Source organism: Mustela erminea, chromosome 6 (assembly GCF_009829155.1).
Source record: "Mustela erminea isolate mMusErm1 chromosome 6, mMusErm1.Pri, whole genome shotgun sequence".
Lineage (NCBI taxonomy): Eukaryota > Metazoa > Chordata > Mammalia > Carnivora > Mustelidae > Mustela > Mustela erminea.
In genome coordinates, this window is record NC_045619.1 from 67,639,704 (window position 1) to 67,656,689 (window position 16,986).

Genomic DNA, 16,986 nt, shown 5'->3' on the forward strand with positions numbered 1-16,986 from the left:
CACCCACATAATTGCAGGTGATTTCATGGAGTGAATTAGGATATGGTTTGAGGAAATTGTTTGGCTTGGAGAATAGTCAAGACATGAACTGGAATAAATATTGTGAGAGGTCACATGTAGGATAATTGGTGGAGGTTCAGAGTTTTAATAGTTGAGTGCTATATGGATTAAAAAGATAAGTTAGACTCAGTATGAAGAACTTGAAGGCTATAACTCATTGAAAGTTTGGGTGAAAATGTCATTATAAGTTATTAAACAGATAATTGGAGGGGGGTCGGGTGAGAGGTTGGGTGAGCCTGGTGGTGGGTGTTATGGAGGGCACATATTGCATGGAGCACTGGGTGTGGTGCATAAGTGCATAAACAATGAATTCTGGAACACTGAAAAGAAATAAAATAAAATAAAATAAAATAAAATAAAATAAAATAAAATAAAATAAAATAAAATAAAATGAAAACAGTTATTGGTTTGCAGAAAAGAGTTATCAGGAAGAGACTGGAAGAGGATAGACTAGTTAAGAATCACTGAATACCTGGGGTGCCTCGGTGGTTCAGTCAGCTAAGCGTCTGATGCCAGATTTCCACTCAGGTCATGATCTCAGGGTTGTGAGATCCAGCCCCATACTGGGCAAGGAGCCTGCTTAAGATTCTCTCTCCCTCCCTCTGCCCCTCCCTATCTTTTCTCTCAAAAAAAGGGGGGGGCAAGGAGGAGGAGGGGGAGGTTAAAAGAAGAAGAGGAAGAAGAGGAAAGAAGGAAGGAAGGAAGGAAGGAAAGAAAGAAAGAAAGAAAGAAAGAAAGAAAGAAGGCATCACTAACTATGTCAGCCAGGTGGCAGTGTGAATGAATTGAAGAAACAGGGATTATGTTCAATAATGAAGGCAGGGTCAGCAGAACTGCCTTTGGTGGAGAGAGGGAGAAAGAGGTGTTTAAGAGGCACTGATGATTGGAAACTAGGTGTTATTAGTAAGACTTTTTATTATAGAGGTGAAGGAGAGAATACAGTAGAAGGAGGTTGGCTGTGGTCATTGCTACTATGCTGAATCACATTAACAGGCTATTACGTGTATTGGAAGTTAAGCCTATATTCGGAGATATTCGTTGGAGCAAGGACAGTGGATGTTGTTGCTAAAAGGGAGAATATAGTGATAGGGAAAACAAAGAGAATCTTATAAGAGGCCAGGTGTGGCAGAATGGCCAAATATGAAAGATAAAAGGCAGAGTCAGGAAGAAGAGGAGTCAGGTTTATGAGAATGAAAAGAGTAGAATATTTCGGATGAAAGATGGATAGAAGTGTTAGCCAGCATAGAGAGGGCATGGGTTGGTACACTCATTAAATAAATACATATTTAGTAAAAACTCAATACCAACTACTGTGTGCTAAAGATAGAGCCATGAGCCCTGTGCTCTCATGGAACATGCATTCTCACCTCTTAGATGAATGACATAATGTTGGGTAATTAGAACTCTTATGAATAGAGCATCTGGGGGGGGCTAGTCATTATCTGCCTTCTGCTCAGGTCATGATCCCAGAGTCCTGGGATCAAGACATGCATCAGCTCCTCGCTTAGCGGGAAGCCTGCTTCTCCCTCTCCCACTCCCGCTGTTTGTGTTCCCTCTCTCTTGCTGTGTCTCTCTCTGTCAAATAAATAAATAAAATCTTAAAATAAAACTCAGCTATGAATAAAATAAGGCTTGGTAACGACATGGTAAAGACATACTGGGAGAATGATCTTATAGTAGGGAACTCTTCTCTGTTGAGGTGACACTTGATTTGAGACCTGAACAAAGTAGAGGAATAATCTATTCAAGATTTGAGGACAAAGATTTTGACTGGGAGGAAATAGTAAATGCAAATGTTCGTAGGCAGGAGTGAAGTTGGTGGGTTTGAGGAGCCAAGAAAAGCACATTGGGGTAGGAGTAGAGTGAACAAAGGAGAAGATTATGATATTAGGAGCCAAATCAAGTAGAGACTTGCATAGTAAAGCATTTGGATTTTATTCTAAGTGAGAGGGCAACTCATCAGAGATCTTCAGTAGACGATAAGCATGACGTTACTTTTTAGAAGATCACTGGACTTTGCATGATGAGTAGATTATAGAGTCCAGACATAGAAGCAGTGACTTTCTTGTATTAACTGTGGCAAAAAATGATGGCAGCTTGACTAATGGGGGTACTGATTGTACTGAAAAGGAGATGAATTTTAGATGTATTTGGTTGTAGGGCCAAGAGGACATGGTAAATGGGTGGATGAGTTGTGGGGTGTTGGAAAGAAGAAGAGAGGATATGACATGACTGAATCATTTGCTAAGATAGGGAAGAATGGGAGAACTGTAATTGGGAATTCTGTGTGTGGGATTTTAAGTTTGAGATGTCTCTTTCGATATCCATGTGGATATGTCAAATAGGCACCTGGATATATGAGTCCAGAGCGGTTTGGAAAGATGTCCGACAGGAAATATAAATTTGGAAGGTTCCAGCATATATATGATATTAAAACCATGGATGGACTTGGATGAGATTTCTCACAAGAAAAGACCAGGAGCTACTGGGAGTTGGTGAAGGAAGGTTGGGATATAGGTGGACAATAGAGAAAGTGTGGTGTCCCAGAAGCCACGAGCAGAAAGGGTTTGACAGAGTAGAAGCAATTGTGTAAAATGCTTCGCAGTGGTTGGGTAAGACAAAGACAACAAAATAACCACTGGATTTGTGAAGAAGGGTCATGACTGCAAGTAACTAGTACTCAACAGTGACAATTACAAACATTTATTGAGGAATAATAAGTGATAGCTATGTGTTAGACACTGTTCTGTGTACTTACCTTTAATCCTCACAGCAAACCCACGTGATTGTATGATTGTATCATTATCCTGACTTTTCACATGGGGGAAGTAATGAGTTAGAGAGTTACATAATTGCCCCATAATCAAAATAAAAGCTAAAGACAGAATTCACATCATAGGAGCCTGCCCATAATTTGTTTAGTAATGAAATGAAGAGAGGTAATCTGAAAAATAAGCACATTTTAGTGACATTTTATTAAATTTGGTCATAAATTTGTTAAGCATGTTCTCTTCCCACATTATAGAATATCTGGTTTCCCATTTGTGTTATTGCCTTCCTGGTAGTTTCTTTTAACTGTCATCAGAATTTTCTCAGAAAGCTTATTAGAATAGTTGAAGTAGAGGGGCGCCTGGGTGGCTCAGTGGGTTAAGCCGCTGCCTTCAGCTCAGGTCATGATCTCAGCGTCCTGGGATTGAGCCCCGCATCGGGCTCTCTGCTCCACAGGGAGCCTGCTTCCCTTTCTCTCTCTCTCTGCCTGCCTCTCTGCCTACTTGTGATCTCTGTCTGTCAAATAAGTAAATAACATCTTTAAAAAAAAAAAAAAAGAATAGTTGAAGTAGAAATAATCACTTTTGCTAAGAAGGGAAGGAAGAGTTAAACGAGAGTTCACTACTGAAATCTAGCCATAAGAAATCAAGAGAGGCGGTACCCCAACTGTGTTGCCGTAGCTGAAAGTAACAATAGCAATTGACAATCAGTTTTCTGCTGAACAAAATATGTCATAAGTATGAGTGAATAAAATATTGCTCTATGTGAGAATATTTTTTTTTGTTCTTTTAACATAGTTATTTTAAAAACCCAAAGGGGATGCTTTAGTCATTAAAGAATGTTTAGTAAATTGTCATGCCCACAGCCCATTTTACAAACATGTCAGTGAGAATGCTTTCAGCTGTAATTGACACGATTTTAGTGAAAAGTGGCTTAAACAATAAAAAATATGCCATTTCACATAGCAAGGACTCTGGAGGTAGGGCTCTTCTTGAGCTGATTAATTTAATAGTTCAAGAGAGCAGAGCCCTGACACTGTTGGTCTGTTGGCTTTCTCTTAAGGTTGGTCTCCAAGAGTCCTATCAGGGCTGCCTCACATTTTGGGTTCACATTCTTAAGCTGTCTTAAGAGCCATAGGTAGTTTCAAGAGTTGGTCCTGCCTCCCTTAACACACATCACTGCCTGCTCAACTGATTTCACCCAGTTTCCTATTAGCAAGGACAGTGTCACATCATCATGTCTAGAATAAGCCCTGTCAGAGGACCTGGAATGACCATGACTGACATAAACTAATCCACTGTGATCCTAAGCTGAGGGGGCTCATTTCCCTGACAATGTTGCTGCCTAATTGAGAAACAACGTAGGGGTCCTGTTAGCAAGGAAAAGGATGAAATAAGGCTGTTGGGTAGGGGACCAATAATATCTATCAAAAAGATGTAATTTGAAATAGTATTAAATGTCATCAAACACTTGGGAAGTGCTGATACTGCTTCAAAGGATATGTCAAGGAGTCGCCCCATGGGAAGATAAGGTTGGTTCCAGATGACCAGAAATACATACGGACTCTTTATTTAAGCTGTTCCTCAAGCATACCTCAATTTATTCTAATTTGCTGAATACCTGTCCTGTGTCCATTAAAATCCTAGATACTGGTAACAGTGGCTTTACTAACTTTTCACTTTGTATATATATATCCTTGAAAATCATATACCTACCCACCTGTCTCTTACCTTGTAAGTGAAAAAGGTGACCCAAGCAGTGTTCATACAGACAACCAGACTCTATTTAAAGTTCAGACATTTGATGCCACGGGAAGGTAGGGCACATCTCTGAAATTCCAACGTCATGTTTCTGGTTAGTATTCTCAGGTTTGTCATATCTTTACATGATGAAATCTGAATTAGATCTTCATGTGTGTTCTCTTGTGCTTTATTCCTTAGGATGTAGTGGCCTCGTTGGAGCAACAGTTCAGCCCGATGATGCAAGCTGAATTCTCCGTGTTGGTTGATGTGTTGTACAGTCCAGAACTACTGTTCCCCGAGGGGAGTGATGCAAGAATAAGATGTGGTGCCTTCATGTCCAAGTAAGTGACTTCAATCTGAGATTCTGCTAGTGTTCTCAAGCCAAGATGGTGTCTAATGCAGTTCTGCTTTCTCTAACACAGACTGCTACACAACAGTCCACAGACTATGTAAAGGATCTAAAGTCTGTGTTAATATATACTTTCAGAATTATTAATTTGGTTCAATATAAATTTTATTTTGGTGAAAGTCAAGTAAACTAAGTTTATTGAAAATGTCATTACTGGGCACAAAATATCAAATGAAATAATATTTTGCTTCTAAGTCCTCTCTGTCCTCTCTAATCCCACATACACTATGTGGTGTGGCCTTCAAAAAGGTTCCTGTTTAAAGTCACTTATTTTCATTAATATAGAGGAAGGAAGGGGAAACTAGCATTTATTGAGGTCTTGCTGTGTGTGTTATTGTCCTCTGTGTGCTTGCCTCTTGTATCTGTCTGCACAAACACTAAGAGACTGAGGGCTCAGCCTCCTTTCAGCAGTGGGAAAGGCTGAGGTGTGCTTTAGGTGAAGAGCCATGACGTCTCCCTCTGCCGTGCTCACCCAGGGCCTCTCACTGGGCCTCTCCTCTACTCATTTCTCTCAGCATTTTTATGTTATTGTCAGATCTAGTACAACAGATGTGTTTATCCTAGAATACTTCCATTTGTTTCCACATTAATGGTAAATGAGCAGTTCTCAAGGAAGGGCTGCAGGTTGTGAGACAAAGTGTAACCAGCTCCTCAAAAAAAACCAAAAAAACGATGTGTCTTAATGTTGAGGGTACTCATTGAGTGACTCATTCGGGATGGCCAGTCAGAGGTACGTGGTTTTCTTGGATGGGGAGCCGGAGGAGGTTGCCAACCCCCTTGACCATATCTATCACATCTAATTCCTGTGTGGTTGAGGATATTGCTGAAACCCCCTCCATTGACTGTGATGCACTTGAGGCAAAAATGGAATGACTGGAAGACACAAGAAGTGTGTTCCTTCCTTTTACCAGTTAAAGCTGGGATTTGTGGAGAGAAAACAAGGTATGGGATGAGAAGAACTGACTGCAGGAATCATTTTGAAGAATAGGCAAGCTTTTTGTACTACGGCCAGAATTGTGGATTCTTGGCTCTGGCCCCCTATGTCTTATGGGGACTAGGAAGACTGTGTTCATCTGGATACTTGCCAGTCTTATAATAAGAATTTTTAAGTGAAGAGGTCTATTGTATCTGTAAAACTGATGACCATGGAAGCCATTAGAAAAAAAAATTAATTAGACTTATTCACTAGTAACTCATTATGAAAGTAAAGCCTTCGAGAAATACCCTTTACCTCCTATGAATATATATCAAATAATAGAATATGAATTAAAAAGCGAATAGTAAATGAGAATTATAAGTCCAGGAAATTAAAATGATACTATAGATATATCCCAGAAAACTGACAGTCTAGGACAGGGGCTGGCAAATTTACCCCATCGGAATAAATTGGTCCTTTTGATCATTTTTGCAAATAAGGTTTTATTGAAAGAGAGATACACATGTTCATTTACTTGTTCTCTGTGGCTATTATAGGATTGTCACCTAGTTGCCACAGAGATTGTGTGACGCACAAAACCTAAAGTATCTGTTCTTTGGCTCTGTAGGAAAAAAGTTTGCTGCCTCAGTGTCAAGAATGAGGCAGTCAATACGGTAGTTACTAGCTATGCATAGCTATTTAAATTAAAATTTAAATTAGATTGTTTTTCTGAAAAACAATCTGAGGGTTTTGAAGGGGCGGGGGGTGGGGAGTGGGGTGGGTGGGTGGGAGGTTGAGGGATCTAGGTGGTGGGTATTGGAGAGGGCATGGATTGCATGGAGCACTGGGTGTGGTGTAAAAATAGTGAATACTGTTACGCTGAAAAAATAAAAAATTTAAAAAAACAAAAATAAAATTTAAATTAATAAAAATACAAAGAACATACTCAGTTCCCATCACATTTGCTACATTTTAAGTGCTTAATAGGCATAGATGGCTAGCAGCCAACAAATTTGATAACACAGCGAATGTCTCAATTATTGCAGAAAAAGTTATGTTGACGGCACCAGTCGAGAACTTAAAGATGTCGATCTATGAAAAGATGACATGAAGTAACTCAAAATGCCAAGAAAATATTGGCCTGTGCTGAACATGTGCTAAAAGCAAATCTGTTGCAACACCAGGCACCTAAAAGGAGAGAAACAGAGCAATATAAAGTGGGAATATATTACCGATAGGACACTCGGATGGAAAAAAAGATGTCACATACTTTAGTGGTTAGAGAAGAGATTTTTGTGCTATTATAATTGTAGTATGGCCAGCGGCTCAGGAATGTCTGTTTTCTGCTCTAGCACTTATCCTGCTCCTTCCCTAACTCTGTGAAAATCCAAGGGTTTTATTTGCAGGGATATCTAATAAAATTAGAATCCAGCTTTATTAATAGCTATGCAAGGGGCCCTGGACTACTGTGCAGAGCTCTCTGGTAAAGCTCAGCTAGAGAAGAGAGTGTAGATCCGATGCCTTTGTGGGGCCTCTGACTTCCTCAGATGAATTTATTTCTTGGAACTTGTCGACTCATGGGTCTGCTGGAGAATGTGGTGGGTAGATCCCAGGAAAGATCCCCAATTTCCATATCTACTTTGTCAAATAAATTGAGAGAAGAGGGGCACCTGGGTGGCTCTGTCATTAAGCGTCTGCCTTTGACTCAGGTCATGACCCGGGGTCCAGGGATCGAGCCCCACATCGGGCTCCCTGCTCGGTGGGGAGCCTGCTTCTCCCTCCCCAACTCCCTCTGCTTGTGTTCCCTCTCTCGCTGTCTCTTTCTTTCTATCTGTCAAATAAATAAATAAGATCTTTAAAAAAATTGAGAGAGAAGAGAATAAAGAGCGTGTAAGTCAATGTGGGTGTTAACATTTAAGGCATCTGGTTACAATCTATTCAAATTAACACTTACTCGTCCTTTATGAAGGATAATCTCAGAGTTTATCAGACTGTGGGATGTGACTCACTTATGGATTTAAAAATTAATTTGGGGAGCAGAGGCAACCATTAAAATGAGTTAAAAATATAAAATATCAGAGTGCATCTCATATAATAAAAGTAATTTTTATGTTAATTTAATACATGATACACGTGTATTTATATGGTACATTGTTTCATGAAACTTATTTTTTCCTTTGATCATGGAAAGCAATGTTAGAAGGTCACAGATTTTACTCAACCAGACATTATGTAACAGATGAATACCTCGTATAAGTCCCTAGAAAATGATATTCACCTTTATGCTTGATATTTTCAAATGGTTGGTAAATGAAGTATTTATCTAAAGAAAAGTTAAAGAAAATTAAAACAGCCTGAGAGGAAAAAAATATCAAATGAAATTTACGGTGCCCACCAAAACTATGTCCATGAATTCGAGGACGATCCCACAAAAGAAAGGATGAAATAGCAAAAGTGTCAGGACAGCAAGTGTTTTCCTTACAAGGAGTCCTCTAGAATTATTCTGCCTGCTGGACCTGATCCCATGTCTGAAAGGAAATCACTGTTCTTTCACTGTGTGCCTCCCCTTCCGCATGGCATGGGTATCATTTAAAACTATCACTGTCCATCTGCTCATCCTGTCCATCAATGTCAGATGTCTCCTTCCTCCTCTTTTTTCCACTTCCAATTTGTCATTACTTACCATGTCCTGGATATTTTATTTCTATATTGCTTCTTGTACAATTACCCCATCACATGTTATCCCTTGCCTTGTTCTTTCTTTTCCACATCATCTTCTACATGTAGACAGGGTCATTCAGGTCCCTTAAAACAGAGATCTCCTGTTTTCTGTGGAGTAAATTCCAGACTCTTTAGCATCGTATTTCCTGTTCCTTCTTTTCAGATTGCTTCTCTTATCCTCTCTTGTTTCCTGTGTTCATGTGTCAGCTGGAGTTAGAGTACTTATTATTTCCTGGACAGGAAGGTCAGCTTTCTACCTCTGCCCACTGTTCACATCATTCCCTTTGAAGGACACCTTCTCTCTCCACCTTTTCCTGCTAGGTGAAATCTTCATCATTAACAGTTATCTCTTTGCTGGAACTCTTATCAGCCCTAGGAAACTTCCCTCAAGAAGGTAGTAGTTTCTTTATCTAGTTTACAGCGTTTGCCATTACCTGTGTTGTAACACTTATCATATCACATAAGATATGGCTGAGTGGGGACTCTCTTCACAGTAATTCTGAGACGCAGGAGATTAGTAAATGGGTCATGTCACCACAGAGTGGTGCTTCACAAGCTTGGCTTTGTGGTCGTTGGACTTGGGTCTATTTCTAGATCCCACCACTTAATGACTGGGGTACTACAGGCAAGTTGCTTTATCTTTCAGGACCTCTGTTTTCTCATGAGCCTAATAATAGAACCTGTGGCACTGGCTTGTTGTGAGGATGAATTGAGAGAGTCCATGGGAAGTCCTAGTACTTCATCTTGACCCCTGATAAACAGCGACTAGTCATTATCTAGTGAAAGCTCACTTTTCCTCGGGGTTATGTCCCATGGTACTCCTGTCATGTCACTGAAATGGGACCATTCCATTACGTTTGACATCCTTCTGTTTTTCTAGGAAAATGTGTCTCACAGGTCATTGTGAGAACCAGCTTTTTCAGAGTTACATATGATAAGCTATGCATTCTGGTTATAAACATTTTACTTGATTTTGAGTTCTTGAGGATGGTATATAACTATGGTCCTCAAACTTTTCTCCTGACAGAACACCAGTGCAGAGGTTACCACTATAAAATTAGAATTTCTACCCACATTATATTAAAAATAGTATGTGGATAGACTGTCTTGATGTTACTTTGTTGTTGTGGTTTTTTTCTTCTAATCACAAACTGCTTATTTCTCTAAGCCCTAGTGGGGAAAAATACAACATCATTATTATTAACAGAAACTGGAAAGCAACCCCTTATGATAAGGTTGCAGTGTTTTAGACTGCTACTGAGCTCATATAATTAAGGTAATATAGTCTCTAGAAAATAATAAGGTATAACATAATATAATAAAAGGTAATATGCTGCAAATATTTGTATTTCTCTACTAGTAAAGTTGTTTTAGTTGATATGGTGGGATTAAAGATAATCAGAGTCTCATTGTCTTTTAGAGTATTATATCCCACTAAAAGTCTGCTACTTGAATAAATTTAAAAGCACTGAGATATACTGCCTGTTGAGCAAAGGGTGCTTTATAATACAAAGTCTGTGAGCTAAAGTGTGATTTTAAGTTTTGAAAATAGGATTAGTGTTTACTTCATATTCTCAAATAATAGCATGACTTTTTCCCCTCTAGTTCATGATGTTAGTATACAACCTGAAGAGAAAACACTGTTGTACTTAAGATGTAATATTCTGCTTTAAGGTTGATTAATCATACAAAGAAACTAATGGAGAAAGAAGAAAAGCTGTGCATTAAAATTCTTCAGACTTTACGAGAAATGCTAGAGAAGAAAGACAGCTTTGTGGAAGAGGTATATTTTTTAAAATTTTTAGTATTTGAAAATAAAGTAGAATTTCTAGTATACCATAACCAATGGATTACATGGGCTATGAGATGATTGCTTATAATACATACTGACGGCATGTGTACGTAGATGAATTAGATAATTTGTTTGTATGGTACTCATCTTTCAACTCTGCTTTGAATTGAGAAAAAACTGAGATCAGAATGGCCCAAGTATTTGGCTCATTTGTTTTATTATATTCTATCTTGAATATGTGTATTTTTCTCATACAGATCAAATGACTTTTTTTTTCAATGAGTAACCGAGATTCATTATTAAAATTCTGTGTAAAGTTGTGCTACATATTAAAATGGTCTATGCGGTTTGTGCATATGTTGATCTTTTATTGTAAATATATGTCCCTTTCGTTTTCTATAATATAATGCCACATATTATAAAATATTACTATTTTTTGTAGGCGGAATAGTAAGTTTCTGTTCTTACCTATATTAATTTAAGTATTGCACAAATGATTTTCAGGGAATATAACTTATAGATAATAATTGTCATGCTGTTATTAAAAATGACAGCTCAGGTGCTCATTAAGAGATAGCTGGCAGCATGTCTAATACCCAAGGTGATACACTTAAATATAAAATAGAAATCTAGTGAGGTAAGGTTTTTTTTTTGTTGTTTTTTAGCTAGCTACCTATACTTATATATTAGGTATCAAATAAAATTTGTACCATGTTCCTTAATAACATTTTGATCTGATTCTGTAAGTACTAATCATCTGATATGTTTAAAATTAGAAGAATTTTTTTTATTAATTTATGCATATGCTATCTAATTTCAAAAAGAACATAATGGTAGGTTGTTTTTTGTTTTAACTTTATTCTTGTGGAAAAGAAATACAAAGGGATCTTGGATATTAATAGAAAGGGGCATAACTTCAAAATACTCCATTTGAATCAGATGCTTGCTTTATAATCAAAACGACTTTTGCTTTGCATTAGTTCTCTTCATCATTTAAGCTATTTTTGGGAAACAAATTGCAGAAATAAAGGTGGTCAGTGCAATTTTGGCAAATGCTTCTATGACATAGGACTCAAGAAAAATGCTTCTAAGCCTGAGTATTTGGTATGTTTGTAAAACATGGTCAATTTCAGACTTTTTTGTTGTCTTTTTCCGAATTCCTTAAAATACTGCTATAGATGGTTTGATTTTGATTCAAGTACTAGATCTTAAAGTAGAAAAATGGGATCAATATAAATTTTGACAGAAGAGTGAAGTTTATAATAATAATAACTTGTACTTAACAGGAGATACATAAGAGTTCCGATTTTATGTAATGGATTATTATAGAACCACTCTAAAGAAAATAAGAAAGAAATAAAGTAAGATTTTACTTGGACTAGTCAAGAGTATTAAAGTGTATCTCCCAGACCACCCTAGAATCAATCATGCTGGCACCTGTTTCTTCTTTCCATTCCCGCTGCTATCACAAGTTCAGACTTTCATAGTTTCTTGCTTAGAAAACTCCCATAGTCCAACGCTCAAGACAGAGCATGAAAGGAGGAAGAGCTGCTCTTTTCAAAAGTCCAAGAGACACCATTCTCATATGATATGATGTGAATGGCACCCCCAGGACAAAGTCCTTAGAGGAAGACTTAAGATGAGAAGGGCTAGTTGTGGTTATTCACTCAATCATTTAACACATATACTGTGGACAGTGTTAAATACTGGTATTGTGCCTGGGCACCGGGGGTAAGGAGAGGGATGACACAGCTTGCCGGAGGCCACTGTGGGGTACCATTCATGTGCTAGTGGACTCATGGAATATAGTCTGCAGAGATCATAAGAGTCTTTCAGAAACTCTCAGGGGCTCTGCACTGCCTTGGTGTTCCAGACCCTTCATTATGTCCCCAGTGCTTTTTACCCCCACCCTTCCTCATCCATTAGCCACCAGAAATCTGTGTTGTTGTGTGCTTGAAATGTGCCTCAGGCTTATCCTGCACCAAACCTTGCTACATTTGGAATCACATACTGCTAAAATCCAAACAAATCTCAATAACCCCTAGTGTCATCTTTGTGGAGGAGCTCTAATGGGTAGTACTTACCACTTGTTCCAGCCAGTGGTGATTACTTTCTCAATAGAATTAGGAAATACTTTGTGCCTCTCTTTTATGATGCTTCAGGCCATTTCTGAATATTTTGTCCAAGCATTCATAAAGAATGTCTTTGAGACCCAGAGATGGTATGTGATTTGCCTGAGGTCCCACAGCAAATGCCAGACCAGGACTTTACTTAGCTCAGTTATTCATGTCAGTGGGAAGGGAAGTGGGGAGTGAAATGATTCATCGGTCTGGGTGAAATGGCACTGGGTAACAGATTCAGAAACTGGTCAAAGATACTCTACAGGTCTTTGTGTGCTCTCAGAACAAAACCCTGATTACCAGTAGCAGGATTATATGGGTCTGTATATAGGGGTCACAATTGTGTTAGTTTTCCATTTACCAAAAATCTTGTGGTTTAAAACCATACAAATTCATTATCTTACAGTTTTGGAGGTCAAAAACCTAATATCAGGGTGTCAGCAGGGGTAGGTTCTATCTGGAGACTCTAAGGGAGACTTTCTTTGCCTTTTCTAGTTTCTAGAGGCTTCCTTCATTACTTGGCTTGTGACTCGGTTCTGAATTGTCAAAGCCAGCAGCATAGCATCTAACAGACTCCTCCCCATTCACACTCATGCACACATGTGCACACACACACACACACTCCATTGTCACCTCTCCTCTCACTCTGACCCTTCTGCCTTCTCTTGTGATTACACTTATATTGGACTCACTGAGATAATCCTGTCTCTTCTCCCTATCTAAAGATGCTTCCTCATACCTGCGAAGTCCTTTTGGCAATGGGAAGTCACATATTCACTGATTCTGGTAGTTAGGGCATGGACATAGTTGGGGTAGGCCAGCGTTCAGTATATCACAGTGATTCTTTTACTGACGGTGAGAGATGACACGTGGTATGTAGATGGAGAGTTTATTTGTGGCTGGTTTAAATTGCTCTATAGGACAGTTTGAACGTGAATGAATGTAACAAAATAAATCTCCACAGTTGCAATGTGGAGACACTCAGAATGGCAGTAAGTCACAGAGGGTATCTAACATCTGGTTGTCTAATTTTGGATTTCTACCATCAACTGGTTTTCTACTGTTTGTGTTCGAAACATTTCTAACAGATCTCTCAGAAGTAAATCAAAACAGAGAATTCACACCAGGTACCGGAGTTTGTCTGCACTCGCTATCCTAATACACATTTCCCCTGCTAGCCCAAAGTGGATTATTCCTATAAAACCTTTGATAAGCTAAAATGGTATAAAGCAAATTAAGTGAAGACCATTAATTTATATGGAAAATTTTTATGCATTCCTAGACCTAAGGTGTAACCTCTCTTAGGCTTTTCTGATACTTTGGGATACCTCTTGCTAGCAAATGCACAGAATAAATTGAAACAAAGCACAGGTGCTCACAGACACAGTTCAAAGCTCTTGAGGGCTTGATGCTAAGATGCTGAGTGTGGTTCTGGCGAAGGAGCTTGGGGGTGCCACTCTCCCTGCTTGGGGTGCTCGCTAACTCCATCAAGGCTCTGTGGCTAAATGAATGCTGAGCCCCGTTGTAGCTCTTGGCTTTTTTTTTTTTTTTTTTTTTTTTAAGTGAAAATCTGGGGCACGTGGGTGGCTCAGTGGGTTAAAGCCTCTGCCTTCGGCTCAGGTCATGATCCCAGGGTCCTGGGATGGAGCCCCACATTGGGCTTTCTGCTCGGCAGGGAGCCTGCTTCCTCCTTCTCTCTCTGCCTGTTTCTCTGACTACTTGTGATCTCTGTTGGTCAAATAAATAAATTAAATCTTAAAAAAAAATAAAGTGAAAATCTTCCCCAAATTTCTTTCAGTGAACAGAAACAGGTACAAATGTAGGTCTTTTGTAAAAGTGAAACAGCAGGATACAAAGTCAATATACAGAAATCAGTGGCTTTCTTATACACTAAAATGAAAATACAGGAAGGGAAATTAGAAAATCGATTCCATTTACTATAGCACCAAGAACCATAAGATACCTGGGAATAAACCTAACCAAAGAGGTAAAGGATCTGTACTCGAGGAACTATAGAATACTCATGAAAGAAATTGAAGAAGACACAAAAAGATGGAAGACCATTCCATGCTCTTGGATCGGAAGAGTATACATCGTTAAAATGTCTATACTGCCTAGAGCAATCTATACTTTCAATGCTATTCCAATCAAAATTCCACCGGTATTCTTCAAAAAGTTGGAGCAAATAATCCAAAAATTTGTATAGAATCAGAAGAGACCCAGAATCCCTAAGGAAATGTTGAAAAACAAAAATAATATGGGGGGCATCACATTACCTGATTTCAATCTTTACTACAAAGCTGTGATCACTAAGACAGCATGGTATTGGCATAAAAACAGACACATAGACCAGTGGAACAGAGTAGAGAACCCATATATGGACCCTCAATTCTATGGGCAAATAATCTTCGACAAAACAGGAAAAAATATACAGTGGAAAAAAGACAGTCTCTTCAATAAATGGTGCTGGGATAACTGGGCAGCTATATGTAGAAGAATGAAACTGGACCATTCTCTTACACCGTACACAAAGATAAACTCAAAATGGATAAAAGACCTCAATGTGAGACAGGAATCCATCAGAATCCTAGAGGAGAACATAGGCAGTAATCTCTTCGATATCAGCCACAGCAGCTTCTTTCAAGATATGTCTCCAAAGGCAAAGGAAACAAAAGTGAAAATGAACTTTTGGGACTTCATCAAAATCAAAAGCTTCTGCACAGTAAAGGAAACAGTCAAGAAAACAAAGAGGCAACCCACAGAATGGGAGAAAATATTTGCAAATGACAGTAGAAACAAAAGGTTGATATCCAGGATCTATAAAGAACTCCTAAACTCAACACACACAAAACAAACAGTCATATAAAAAAATGGGCAGAAGATATGAACAGACACTTCTCCAATGAAGACATACAAATGGCTATCAGACACATGAAAAAATGTTCATCATCACTACCTATCAGGGAGATTCAAATTAAAACCACATTGAGATATCACCTTACACCAGTTAGAATGGCCAAAATTAGCAAGACAGGAAACAACATGTGTTGGAGGGGATGTGGAGAAAGGGGAACCCTCTTACACTGTTGGTGGGAATGCACGTTGGTGCAGCCTCCTTAGAGAACAGTGTGGAGATTCCTCAAGAAATTAAAAAATAGAACTTCCCTATGAGCCTGCAATTGCACTCCTGGGTATTTACCCCAAAGATACAGATGTAGTGAAAAGAAGGGCCATCTATACCCCACTGTTTATAGCAGCAATGGCCATGGTGGAAAGAACTGTGGAAAGAACCAGGATGCCCTTCAGCGGACGAATGGATAAGGACGATGTGGTCCATATACACTATGGAGTATTATGCCTCCATCAGAAAGGACGAATATCCAACTTTTGTAGCAACAGGGACGGGACTGGAAGAGATTATGCTGAGTGAAATAAGTCAAGCAGAGACAGTCAATTATCATATGGTTTCACTTATTTGTGGAGCATAACAAATAGCATGGAGGACATGGGGAGATAGGAGAAGGGAGTTGGGGGAAATTGGAAGGGGAGGTGAACCATGACAGACTATGGACTCTGAAAAACAATCTGAGGGTTTTGAAGGGGTGGAGGGTGGGAGATCGGGGTACCAGGTGGTGGATATTATAGAGGGCACAGATTGCATGGAGCACTGGGTGTGGTAAAAAAGCAATGAATACTGTTATGCTAAAAATAAATTTTAAAAAATCAAAAAAAAAAGTGAAGCGGTGTAATAGAACTCTTAAGAAGCATCAGGATACGATCCAGACTCCACCTACTTAAATTTACAACCTTAAAATATTGCCGTTTACATTTATCTTCCTTTGGCTTCCAATATCTGAAGTAGTGGATGTGTGTGTAGCTGGTAGTTTGTTCCAAAAGTTTGAGAGTTAAGATGTGGATGGGCAATATTTTGAAGGGTCTTAATGGAATAAGAGTAGAAGAGAATGTAATTTTCTGTTATGTGTGTCTGTGTGTGAGTCACCTATCGTCGTATATGTACTATATGTCATACTGTAAATTATAGTACTTAATTTTATTGAAGGATAAAACATGAAATGTGTATATAGAAAGTCTTAAGGGAAAAATTACCAGAGGGTTTTTGTTTGTTTGTTTTAATGCTAAGGAAAAACATGGGGAGATGGAGAGAAGGGAGTTGGGGGAAATTGGAGGGGGAGATGAACCATGAGAGACTGTGGACTTTGAAAAACAGTCTGAGAGTTGTGGAGGGGCGGGGGGTGGGAGGTTGGGGGAGCCTGGTGGTGGGTATTAAGGAGGGCATGGATTGCATGGAGTACTGGGTGTGGTGCCTAAACAATGAATTCTGGAACACTGAAAGGAAATTTTAAAAATAAATAAACATTAAAAAAAAATTAAAAATGCCATGTAAGGATATGTATGTTGACAATTTGTGGGGGTGGGGGGAGAGAAGGAATGTTTGT

General features: G+C 38.8%; 1 protein-coding gene across 2 annotated transcripts in view; it reads left to right on the top strand.

Moving 5' to 3' along the window:
• The window catches only part of ITPR2 (inositol 1,4,5-trisphosphate receptor type 2), a 497,678-nt gene that overhangs the window by 267,725 nt on the left and 212,967 nt on the right, over positions 1 to 16,986 (top strand). For both annotated transcript variants that reach the window (XM_032347608.1, XM_032347610.1), the window contains exons 36-37: positions 4,770 to 4,912; positions 10,292 to 10,400. In XM_032347608.1, the coding sequence (XP_032203499.1) occupies positions 4,770 to 4,912; positions 10,292 to 10,400 (252 nt within the window). The remainder of the gene's footprint in view (positions 1 to 4,769; positions 4,913 to 10,291; positions 10,401 to 16,986) is intronic.